The sequence below is a fragment of the Hakea prostrata genome, chromosome 1, assembly GCF_041222555.1.
Source record: "Hakea prostrata isolate BN-2017 chromosome 1, UWA_Hpros_2, whole genome shotgun sequence".
NCBI lineage: Eukaryota > Viridiplantae > Streptophyta > Magnoliopsida > Proteales > Proteaceae > Hakea > Hakea prostrata.
This window is the reverse complement of record NC_142600.1, coordinates 78,713,211-78,726,367: the sequence shown is the minus strand read 5'-3', so window position 1 is coordinate 78,726,367 and position 13,157 is coordinate 78,713,211. Positions and strand designations below refer to the sequence as shown.

The 13,157-nt window shown below is 39.3% G+C and overlaps 1 protein-coding gene and 1 long non-coding RNA gene across 2 annotated transcripts; one reads left to right on the top strand and one right to left on the bottom strand.

The window, feature by feature from the left end:
• Positions 1-5,145: 5,145 nt before the first annotated feature.
• On the bottom strand, positions 5,146-6,994 carry LOC149030289 (caffeic acid 3-O-methyltransferase-like). Its single transcript, XM_089142566.1, has one exon. It carries the CDS (start codon positions 6,674-6,676, stop codon positions 5,537-5,539), a length of 1,140 nt encoding a protein of 379 aa, XP_088998692.1. The 5' UTR covers positions 6,677-6,994; the 3' UTR covers positions 5,146-5,536.
• A 584-nt stretch (positions 6,995-7,578) lies between these two features.
• LOC149030288 (uncharacterized) lies at positions 7,579-10,915 on the top strand. The gene is made up of 3 exons (XR_016171255.1): positions 7,579-9,223; positions 9,338-10,012; positions 10,109-10,915. It is a non-coding gene; the product is annotated as an uncharacterized LOC149030288 (long non-coding RNA).
• The last annotated feature ends 2,242 nt before the right edge of the window (positions 10,916-13,157 follow it).

The window sequence follows — 13,157 nt, the reverse complement described above, 5'->3', positions numbered from 1 at the left end:
TCCCATCCAAGATTCCAATCCCACTTAAATTAAAACTCTTATTATACTTAATACAGATAGAGAGGACTGGCACCAATATGATACATGAGCAGGACAAGTGCTGCGCTGGGCTGCTGCAACAATTTAATTAATTGAGGGGTAATCCCATTCCCAGGGATGGGGCCGAGATCGAGAAAGTAAATGATCATGATCATCCTCATAGACTAAAGGTTGGATTAGAGTGGAGTAAAAGGGGAACTGAAAAAGAGGCAGCCAAAACCATCCTTCTGCTGCTGCTGCTGCTGCTGCTGCTTCTTCTTCTTCTTTTGGTCTAAAGTGCTTTAAAGTCTAAAGACACAAAAGAAAGAAAGCAAGTGGTTTCCTTTTTCCTTGTTGTTTTCTGAGGAACTCTCCCTTGGATCCGAGTTGATATCTCCTTTAATTGACAAGAAGCAATTAAGGCCCCAACCCGTACCCATACAATAGTACTCTTTAACACAAATCAACAGATCCAAAAGATCGATATCCTTAATTAAATAACCAACAAAAGAAATTAAAAGACAACCAACCATGACATGGAAAAGAAGGCGCGCGGCACCTTTCACCTTCTAGAGATCAACACTAAGTCAAAAATTAAGATTTTGCTTGGCTTGGGTAGGCACTGCTCCAAAAAGGATTAAAATCCTCGGGCGGCCAAAAATGGGGCGACTAATTTGTGTATGCCAAAATTTTGGGCTGCGACTAATTTGTGTATGCCATGTAGTTATTAAACATATGTCCCCTTGATATCAAGGGCAAGCTGATAATTGGGAGCTAGCTAGTAATGAATAACCATTTCTAGCTACCTTTGGAAGTCAGAATGAAATTAGAGCAGTTACTGCATGCCTCCGATCATCTGTTTGTTTGATTACATGTACAATATTACCACAAATCTATTCATCGATCAATTGTGCCCTTCCTTTTACTTCAGGGTGGGAAACCCCCCAATGTCTTAAATTAAGCTTCATTAATAGAAGCTAGCCTAAATGAGAAGAAGCTATAAAAGACCAGTGGGTTAATTTGAAGTTTGAAGTACTACTCAAAACTTGTTGCCACAAGACATGAAATTCTAGCAAATTAATTAACCATCAAAGTAATTAGAGATCTTCTCAGTTAGGGGAATTAACTAGCTAGGTCGGAGAGAAGTATTATGCATGTGGGCTAGCTTATATATGGATTTGATGAATCATGTGGCAATGAGAAGGTGCAATTTAATATTAAGGTCTGGTGCAATTTAATATATATCTATCTCATCTGTCAACGACAAAATTAAAGACACTGTATCAGATTAAATAATCCATCGACATGGACAAGGTAAGTAAACCCATGTCCACTGGCCTTCTCCCCTTCCCCAATTCTTCTTCTTATGATGAAGTAACTATAGCTAGCTACTACTAGTCACGATAGCTCAATTGTAGTGCAAATGTGTCACATGCTGCTCCTAATTAATATTGCTAAAATTAACTACCCTTACAATATTGTCTTAATGCTGAATTAAATCGATCTATGGTGTAACAAATCAACTGAAACCATCTTGGAAGATAACAAGCTGGATCCAGGCCTTATAGAAACTAATAATTAATGACTTTGCACACTAGCTAGTCTACTGATGCATGGCTCTTGGAAAATGTCCAATAAAATCGCAAGCCGTGGTATCATTATTTGGAACTCAAATGGTGGTTTTGTGGTGGCACAGTCGAATTGAAGGTGGCCGGCCGGGTAGGAGGAGTATATATGTATGTCTATATATATAGAAATTTCAAATTTCTGAAGCGAAAGCAAAGTGTGACGATCTGTTGCTTGCTAGAACAACTCGATCAAGTTTCTAAGTTGGTGTTGTTTTCAGATTGCTGCTGCTAGTCGACCATTTGCGCCGTTGGCGCGCGCCTTATCTAGAAAGCTTTAACTCATGACTAAATTGTTTTTGTCTGAGTCTGATCTAGCAGCTAGCTAGGAGATCAAAAACTTTAACAGCTAGCTCGATCATTTTGATTGTGTTATGTGTTTAATTTGTGAATGGAACGTTAACTTCCAATGTCTATGCGGACATTTTATCTTGTGGTTGGTACGTGCTAGCTAGAATATTGCTCAGTCTTAATAGGGTTTGGTGTTATATATCATGTTATGTTCCACCACCTTCAGTAATTAATTGGCAATATATACTTTGTTTGTTTAGTCGAGAGTGCTTTGCTTGCTTTATATAAGTTACCATTTGAAGAAGAAAAAAAACCTAGAGTGCTAGCAAAGAATGCTTGAACCAGTTTTCTTCTAACTCCATTTAATAACGTACTTACCATAAATTGCTCCAGTTATATATGGTGCGCACAGTTCTCTATAGAAAGATAATCTTCACTAGAAAGCAAAAAATTACAATGATCCTTGTTACTGGCTCTAATCACTTCACCTTGGCTTTTGCACTAAGCATCAATTCTACTTCTGATGAAGGATTGAGTGCAACTACTACAGTCAACTTCTTTGAAAAAAGGCACTAACATTCTATATTAGATCATCTCAGACCTTGCTAAACTAAAAACAAATACTGGTACACCAAATCTGCCATTTTTTAACAATTTAAAGAAGCAAATCGCTTTATTGGTCTCCTTTTATTTTCACGTACTTTTTTTTTTTTTTTTTTTTTTTTTTTTTAGATATGAGGTTCATCCAGGCCAGCTTGCGCACACCACGATTACATGCTTAAGGGAGCTTTTAATATAATTAATTAATGCAACCAAATAGGTGCAAACCCAAGACATCCCCTAAGAAGTTTGGGCATTTAACCGCTTTAGCAACCCATCATTGGCACGTACTTTTATTTATGTTTTGACGATCCAAATGTTTTTTCAGCATTATTGAATAAAAATGATTATTTTTGTTTGACTCTCCTAAAATGTTCTCTTTGGTTGAAATACACTTTATGCAAATACCAAATTAATAAAAAAAAACATTGACTATAACACAACTACATAAAATTCTCAACCATAAAAATGCAATGACCATGACCAATGGGTATAAAAATGAACAACTTGATCAAATATTTAGGAAGAAAATGTTTGTTTTAAACTAAAATTTTACTTGAAAAAAAAAAAAAGTACAAATTTTAAATTTCACAAAAGTAAAAAATTATATTGGAGAACGTATCACACGTGCCTCATTACTAGTAAATTAATATAAATATATAAAACATTATTTATACAAATAATAAATAAATAAAAACTTGTTGGCGGTCTTGATCGTTTGTTGACGCATAAGCAGACCACTGGTGTAAACACTTAACCTCCTAAAATCCTGACTACTGACTTCACGGATCGAATAAATATTGATTAGTTGGGTTTGTCTTTTCTTTTTTATGTTTTAATGAAAGTTGGGTTTATATAATGAATTTGAAAGAATTAAAACTTGTTTTATGGTTGATAGGCCATTTTTTTCTACATGGAACTGTAGGTGATGCGGATCAATTATACTTTTGGATCCGACTGAGCCTCCTCTCGTATCCGGGACGATGAGCCCTACAAGAAAGGTTCGATTCGGGCCGGCTTGTGTGTCGGGTAGTCGCCTCCGATGACAAAGACAGATGACGAATAAAGTGAGGTCTCGTGCAAAAGCTACACAAGATTATACTAGAATGTATTGGATTGCTTACCGAAGAGGTATCCCCTATCTTATATCGATTAACTTACCTTATATGCGCTTGGTAAGTCTATCCGACAGAAACTATCGTATCTCCTGGGATCACGCCTTTTTGTCATTAGCCCCGTGCAATCGTTGATGGAGTTGACTTTCTTAAGGGAATAAAATTATCATATTAACAGTGTCTTCATTGTGCATTGATCAACATAATCGGCTCTATCCCGATAACCTAAGAAGCTCCACCCGGGTACAACCCGATGGTCAAGGGGACAGGTGATAATCAGATGTAGGGATAGGATCGGGTCCAATCCTGATTAGGTATAAAACTTTCGTATCATATCAGGGGACAAAAGGAAATCTTTTTGGACCGTGAGAAAAACTCCAAATCATCAATCAGAGGTAGATGGGATCGGATTCCTTTGTAACTTAGCTTAAAAAAGAGGGTCTGGGAGTTGGGGTCGGTTAGAAAATTACCTACATGTTGTCCTCAAACTACTGCTGTTGGAGGCATTAATCCTACCTAGTAAAGAAGAGAAATGAGTGTGAGGAATGGTAAAAAAAATGACTTAGACGTGTAAGAAAAGTCCAATTTTCATTAAAAGCTTTGGGCCCAGAAGGTGAAAATGACACTAACTTTCAACATTTTTAGCTATACATAAATCCTATTCTTACTTAAAAATACATCCTATTCTTAACTATAATTTAAATTTTTGGATTAAAGGGGAGTTCCGAATTTCATAGCAGGTAGGATGTATATGTAAAAGTTTTAAATTAAAAAAAAAAAAAAAAAAAAAAAGAAGAAAGGCAAATTGGTCATAAAAGTGATAAATTTATCCTTAAATTCACTCTTTTTTTTTATAGTACAGGGGAGGCAAATGCAAAGTCTCAGATTTTTTGGACTAAAAATGACATAAACCAAACTTCAGTGGATCCAAATGATATTTGCCCAAAAAAACGAATAAGGACAAATTGGTAATAGAAACCATAATTTGTCCTTAAATTGACTTTTTCTATAGCACAGGAAAGGCATATGCAAAATTTCAATTTTTTTAGACTAAAAATGACATAGACCAAATCTCAGGGGGTTCATATGAAAATTACCCTTAAAATAATACATTAACATCGTAAGCCGATCTGGCGACCTCAATTTAAAAAAAAAGGAAAAAAATACATTAACATTTTTCATATGCAATCAACCCATTTGACTATAATTTTCCATTATTATATCCATACCTTTCATTCGCTTGTTTATCTAACTTATTACCTAGCAGTGTAGTGCGAACCAGAAATTAACCTAATCTGTTTTGTTGATAAGATTTGGACATTCTTGCCGTAGTAGTTAAGCTAGAAACATATATACTGCTACCGAAAAATAAAAGCTATAATTATACAAGGGATTTAGATTATGGAAATTACTTTTTTTGGTTGGGTGGGTAAAGTGGATTATGGAAATTACGTGTGACGGAGAATACCAAGTGCAGATATAACAATAAAGAAAATCTCACTGGAGGGCCTCGAAGCTCAAATTAATTAATTACCGTATTAAATGGGGTAATAAAGTAAAGTAAACATCATAAAGCCTGTGTTGGGAATAGCAAACGACAATGTAATTAATCGACCTGGTTTTGGATATTGCAAATGCAAAACAGTATATTATATATATATATATATATAGCAAGTGTAATTAGGATAATTAAGTAGTACTGCACAGTGCGACCACTTGGTCCACCCCATCCTGATACTCATCTGCAAAGCCAACCTCACATGCAGGCACTTCCATATGGGAAAGAAACAAAAGAAGAGATAATAAGATAAGAAAAGGGGAAAGGGGAAAGGGGAAAGGGGAAAGTAAGCAAACATGAATTAAGGATACACAATCAATCTAGATCGATCAGGGCTGCTTCTTCAAGAATTCCATGACCCAGGTGCTATAGGCAGCGCAGGCAACTCGGAAGCCAGGGAAGCCGGCACCTTTGGCCAGGGCCTCGAACTCTTTCTGGGTCCTCTCCTTTCCCCCTGGATTGTGAGCCAACATGATGCAGTCGATGTGGATGACGCTCTGCGCAGAGCGAGAGGTCTCCGGGGCTGATGGAAGGAGGCACTCAACCACGATGACCTTGCCGTCTTCGGGCAGAGCTTCGTAACATTTTCTGAGGAATTTCAAGCAGTGGTCGTCGCTCCAGTCATGGCAGATCCATTTCATGAACACGGCGTCGGCCCTTGGGATGCTGACGAACATGTCGCCCCCAACGTGTTGGACGCCAGGGTAGGAAGGAGCATCGGCGATGACGTGGGGCAAATCGAAATTGATGCCCTTAATGGATGGGTATTTGGACACGATCATGTTTAGCGTAGCCCCGGTTCCGCCGCCGACGTCCACGAGGGAGGCGAGTCCCTCGAATCCCTTGTAGGCGTCGAGGATCTTCTTCATGGTGATGGTGGAGTGGTTAGACATTCCGCTGTTGAACACCTTATTGAACCTTGGGTCTGTACCATGGTAATCGAAAGAAGTCATTCCATGGGCCTTGTTGAACGGAATTCCACCTTCCAGCACCGTGTCCTTGAGGTGGTACCAGCTCTCCATGAGGACCTTGTCTTGATTCATGAGAACCAGAGGAGCGAGGGACACACCATCGTCGTTGCTCTTCACGAGAAACCTAGCGACGGGAGCGAGACCATAGAGGCGCTCCACCCGGCCTCTGCCGTCGACGTCGTTGTCGTCGAGGGTGGTTTGGGAGCAGGTGAGGATGGAGTAGCTGGCGAGGAGCCGTAGGATCCGGTCGATCATCACTGGAGCATCTGGGTTGTGAGTGGGCAAGTGAAGCGCGATCTCGGAAGCCGAGATCTGAGCCCCACCACCTGCTCTGGCGATGATCTCAAGTATGTCGAGTTCGATGGCAGACTTCAGGACCATGGGCAGCACCGAAAAGCTGGCCAACTGCATCGCATACAGACATGCTTCCTCCTCCTCTTCCTGCTGTTCCTTGCTTGGGGGCCTTGTCTCCACCTGCTCTTCCACCACCGACCCCATAACGTGCTGCTGCTGCTCCTATTTAGTTCCTAGTTCCTAGTTCCGGCTTGCTGGCTGGCTGGCTTAATTCTTGATTGCTCTAGTAGCTGCTTTTCTTGCCTGCTTGAGAATTTAACTGCAAGTGGCTTCATTTATAATACTGAAATACATGAGTAATGGTTGGATCGCTTCCTCCACAATGCTACAATTTGTCTTCACTGACAGCTTAGCTAGTTAGGTAATTAGAGTAGTTGGATGCATACATCGCATCCGTGTGATGAAGATACTTTTCTCCTCTTCGTCCCAAGTCTCGACCGTCAACTATCCCTCCGTCATTTCGGACTTGTTGCATTCAGAGGGATCGGGACCCACAGTTCACCTACCACGGACTCGGCACCGGCCACTTTGATATCCAAGGACTCTTTTTTAGGTATGTAGATGTGATGTCGTGTCATATCTGCAGTATCTCTTCATTTTTCGATCTATAGGTTCCAGAAGAAAACAGAGGAGCCACTGATCGATCGGAGAACCAAGGATCCAACGTTGTATACGCGTCGTGTTATTCAATAAATCTTAATTATGAGATTCTATCCTATCCAAAGAAAATTTCCAAAAATTAATTCGATTATACATCATTTCATTTCACCCACAATCGATGAACTGCACGTATCGGACAAAAGGATATGGTGGTACCTGGTGGTAGTGTTCCCCTCTTGTCTTTGTCTTGGGTGACCAGATCACATTGGATAATAAAAAACAAAACAGGCAACAGATGTCTGGTGGTGTTTCAATTTTGTAGTAGGTAGGATGTGCGAATGGACGGATGAAGATGGTATTCCACAAACCAATGATGAAAGGGTCCTGCCCAATGTGTCTTGCACTCCACCCATTTCAATGATCTTTTTCTTTTGGTAACAATTTTCATTAAACTGGGGCAAAGACCGAGGCTGAATAATTCAGCCAAGAAGTCGATAAATGCCAAACCGTCGAACCCACAATCGACAGCGCCTTCCTGGCTAGGACATGAGCAATTATATTGCACGACCTAGGAATAAAAACGAACTTACATTCTTGGAAATAAGACTGCAATTTTCTTATATCCACAATGATAAGTTCTAGAGTTAAAGGGCCCAATTTAACTGGATTATGAAGGATTCTGATTAATTCCTCACAATCCGATTGAAAGAGGGCACGATCAATGCATTCTCCAAGAGCCTCCAGCATAGCAGATCATAGAGCCAATGCTTCACCCACTAGAGCGGACTCAAAACTCGCATTTTTGGATGTCGCCTTTATCAATAGCACATCTGCAGTGTATAAAACATAGCCCAAGCCCATACGCTGCTAATTGGTATACTTTCCAGAATTATCCATGTAATTGAGATGCTTTGTTTGCCACATCTATTGGAGACCGATTTCCTAGGTGATAAATGACATCGTTTCTTGCAAGCCATATCTCCCAAAGGATAAAACAGCAGAGACTAAACATCTTCCTGGCTTCCCATTTTTCACTTGGTAGGATCTAGCGCAAGTTTGCTAGCCATTCATCCAAGTGATATTCTTGCAGCTCCGGTGGCCGGTGTGAGAGAGGGCTAACGAACCAAACTTTGCGAGCAAAATCACAATCCAAGAATAGATGTCCTGCATCTTCTTCCTTGGTGCATCCCCTTGGGCAATTGTAATCTCCTTTCAATTTTCTTCGTCTCAAGCTCTCACCTATAGGAAGCCCTTCAGCACAAGCTTTCCACATTAAATTGTAGATTTTTGGTAGCGTATATGCATTCCAGATCATGTTCCACATACTGTTTGGTATGCTTTTCCATCGTGAAACACGAGAGGTAGATTTCTGAAGTCGTTCCTCTGTTAACTCTTTATTTGTCAGAGCATGGTATGTGGATTTAACAGAGAAATTTCCTTTTTATTCAGCTCCCCATACGATCGCATCCTCAACTGGAAAAAGCCCAAGTTGAATTTGCCTTATTTGAGTGGCATCGGTGGGATGAAATAGTTCATTCAGGAGATCCTCTTTCCAGATTCTGCTATCTTCTTCAATAAGATCTGACACCCATTTGATATTACAGACATCCGATTTTGTGAAACGTAATTTTCCTCCATTTGTATTGGGAATCCAACAATCCTCCCAGATGTTAATCTGATTTCCTCTGCCTATCTTCCACCTTAAATTTTCTGCTAAGATCTGCTGCCCTTCCAGAATACTTTGTCATGCCCAGCTTGGATTGTGCCCCAGTTTTGCCTCTAGAAAATTTTTATTTGGGAAGTAGATAGCTCTGGTAAATCAAGCCCATAAAGTGGTTGGCTCATTCCATAATCAGTATGCAACTTTTGTAAGGAGTGCTTGATTCTGTCTTCTGGTATCTCGTAGACCTAGTCCTCCCACTTCTTTAGATGAACATAGTATTTTCCAGCTTATCCAGTGTATTTTGGGTTTTCCTGCATTTCCTCCCCAGAAGAAGTTTGCTGATTTTTGCTTTAAGTCTTCATGGATGCTCTTGGGTACTTTGAAATGTGCACTGGCAAATTGAGGGAGGGCCATGGCCACAGATTTCAGTAACACTTCTTTTCCAGCTCGAGAAAATAATCTTAATTTCTAGCTTTCAATTTTTCTGTTAACTTTTTCATTCAAAAAGCTAAACGTATTTATTTTTTATATCCCAATCTCAGGTGGCAATCCCAAATATTTTGTAGGTTCCTTTGTATGAAGTCTTCAAAATTCTGGAGAACCAGCGTTTAAAACGTGGGGGTGTGTTGGGGCTAAACACCAAGCTGGATTTATCCGTGTTAATTTCTTGACCACTACCTCTGCAATAACATTGCAGTGTTGATTTGAAATTGTGGACTACTCGTAGATTTAATTCTGAAAAAAGTAGAGTATCATCAGCGAAGAGCAGGTGAGAAATAGTAGGGGCTCTATTCTTGACTGAGATACCTTTGATAAATCCATCATGTTCTTCTTTAGCATTAAGAGCACTGAATCCTTGTGCACAAAGGATAAAGAGAGCAGCGGACAGAGGGTCACCCTGTCTGATGCCCCTTGTAGGTGTAATAGGGCTATTGATATTACCATTTATAAGCAGTTGTATGAGACAGTGGATACACAACTCATAACTAAAGAGATCCAAGAAGTGTTAAAGCCCATTCTTTCCAGAATTGCTTCAAGGTATGTCCATTCCACTCTATCATAAGCCTTCCTCATATCTAACTTGAGACCCATAAATTTTTTCTTGCCTTTTTTTTCTTCTTAATGTAATGGAACAGCTTGTCCGCCATGAAGATGTTATCATGGATCTATCTAGAGGGGATAAATGCTGATTGGAAAGGGCTTTCTGATTATTTCTAGTAAGATCTCCAGTAACCTGTGAGCAATGATTTTTTATACGGTTTTTGCAACCACTCCTCCTAAGTTGATAGGCCAAAATTTGTCTACTGAATCAGGGCAAGGCACCTTTGGGATGAGACATATATATGAGATATTGAGTTTTGGGTCCATCATACTTGTAGAAAAACATTCTAACACAAAGTTAGTCAAAGTTTGGCTTGTGGTGTTCCAGAGTTTTTGGAAGAAGACAGGAGGAAGGCCATCAACTCCAGGTGCTTTTAATGGACTCATTGCAAACAAAGTAGATTTGGTTTCTTCTTGGGAGGGAGGTTTACATAGGTTCAAGTTCATCTCTGGTGTAACACAAGGCTGGGTGGCTAACAGAATTTTCTCCATATCCACATGATCAATCGGCTCTAAGGTAAAGGCTCTGGTAAAGTGCTCAGATTAGGGTATTTTTTATTTGAGGTAGCTCTGCAGTCCATTCTTCATTTGCATCCTTAATTTTGAGAATTTTATTGATTTGTCTCCTTTGTAAGGTTGTTGTCACATCCTCCCAGCTGGTACCCTATCTGGCATACCCGAGAGTGTGATCCACAGCCCGAAGATCAGGTATCGAGTAATCAACCTCCCACATAAACAATAACATAATCATGAACAATAATAATAAAAGTGCGGAAGATAAACCATGGATCCATATAAGAAAAGGATGAATCATATATAAATCAGAGTACTAGATAAAATCAGAGTATCTAAATCAGATAAGTAAAGTGAGGCGAAATCCCACTCTACAACCAGCGGAAAAGTAGTTCTAAAAGAGAATAAGCAAGATAGAATCTAATCCCAATAGCAGGTACAATAGGTAACTAAATTGTTCTCAATCTTATAGACAACATCCCTATAAGTATAAATCTCATAAACGGCACAAGGGCGCTTCCACTCTATGGTCGGACTAAGCATCATACGGAGCATAACCACCCGCGGGATCTTTAGTGTAATTGTTGTAACCGCAATCACCTTCCCTGGAGATATGCCTCTTCTCCTTGCACTTCTTCATACGGGCTGTCATGATATTCGCACACTGTAGAATAGTCTAACAAACATTGTACAATAAAGGAATGAGTTTCAAAGAAACTCGGTAAAGGCGATTAAATCCATAATAACATAAATGGCAGGATTTGAGAACAAACATAAATGCAATATGGTATGAAACAAACAATGAATGTATGAATCTAACTCTACATATGCTTTGGTCTCTATTGGCGAGACATGCTTTAAGTCATAGCACCGTACTTCTTTAGGAAGGTCTCAATCACTCATCATCGGTTGGTAATGGGTCCGGCATCCCTCGGGACATTCCATGGCTGGGGGTATAGGTCACCACTCTCTCACATCACCATTGGTCTAAATACCGACGCATGTCAGGGTAAAGCCTAGCCAAATGCAAGTCTTCTACTTAGTTACATCAAGTCAGATCCAGATACGTCCATTCCTCGTCCCTGACGATCATTTCCGGTATCCTTCACACTAGAGTCCTCATAGTCCCTGACTACGGACTCATCAACCCTACTGGTTATCCACATATGGTAAACGGGAAGCTCTCACATCCTCTCACGGGTTGGTTACCGGTCTTAAGCGCCCGTGAGCCCAAGTCTAACCATATGCAACCCTACCAATAAATGGTCCCCACAATGTGATTCCTGTCCTCTCACGGGTTGGTTACCGGTCTTGAGCGCCCATGAATCCCCATTGCTACCACGGGTCGTTCGGTCTCAATACCCCTCCGATTAGGGTCTGACATAACGAGACATCCTAGCCCAACACTACTAGACAGTCCTAGATATGTCATCCAACAGTTTAGGAAGGTGTCCAGAGGGCATCTCCGGAAACATCCCATAATATTCCCGTAGTTGTCCAAGGACAGAAGTGTCAAAAGGACACCTCTCCTTTCCAAACCATACTTAAGCATACACAAGCATCAATTCATATCATCACATATATGGTAACTTCATATATGGAAAGAAATCAATAAGTACAATTAACTTGTATATAACTGGTAAGTAAATCATACATGAGTCAATTCAATATAAATAAGTAATGTTACTGATATCAAGACAGTACCACAGTAGTAAAACATTATAAGAATCTATTTAAAGAAATAAATAAACAAGATTCATATATAGAAACTAAGATATGCAATTTATGTTGTTAAAGAAGTAACCATCCTTACCTTTTATAACTTGCAAAGGAATCCTAAGAAATCAAGTAAGATCTTGACAAACTTGAGAAGAAGGTCCTAAACAAGTGTATACAACATATTAGGAAAGATCCCTAATGAGAAAAGATACCAAAACATCCAAAACAGACCAATTGGAGAGTTGTACTCATTGGTCGATTGGATTGGTCTACTGCCCCAGTCGACCAATTAGTCGACCAATGCAAACAGTAGCCTATAAAATCAGAGTTTTAAGATATAAAATCCGAATTTGGTGGTTCAAAAGGGTACTAATCAAGGGGTAAACTACATTAGTAGTATCCTAACATATAGGGGATCTCAAAACACTAATCAAATCAAGTCATCAAGATACAAATTAGGAAACAAAAAGTTACCATAATTAGATCAATCATGGTTCTTGAAGAATTCAAGATAGAAATCAAAGACAAGAACAATAGGAGAATGAATCATTGATTCAGGTAAAGGTATCATGAAAGGCATACTTAGATCTTCAAGAAAATAAACCTAAGAGCATAAATCTAAATAAGGAAACAAAACCTACCATATATGTAACTATCATGCTTCATGAAGAAAATATGGTATGGTAGAAGAGAAACAACTAGAGATTGATAGATCATGGATCATGAAAAGAAAACACAGCAATTGACTACTAACATGATCAATATAGTAGATCTAAGGAGATCAGAATTCAAATCAAAAGATAATATATAAGACATGACTATAGCAGCATAGATAAAGAAAGGCTAATGCTAACAGACACTGGACTAGCATGTTCAAGTCTATTCATAAGATAGGATTAAATGTCCTTACCTGCATATAAGTAAATTGTTCGTAAAAAGAGATCCGTAAACTATTACAAGACTTTCTTTTCAAACAGAGTATACCTAAACATAGGGTTACAATACTATATAAGTTAATTGAATCAAGGT

What these genes read in the sequence shown, in the direction of transcription:
- LOC149030289 (XM_089142566.1), bottom strand. Translation starts at nt 6,676, where the DNA reads ATGGGGTCGGTGGTGGAAGAGCAGGTGGAGACAAGGCCCCCAAGCAAG.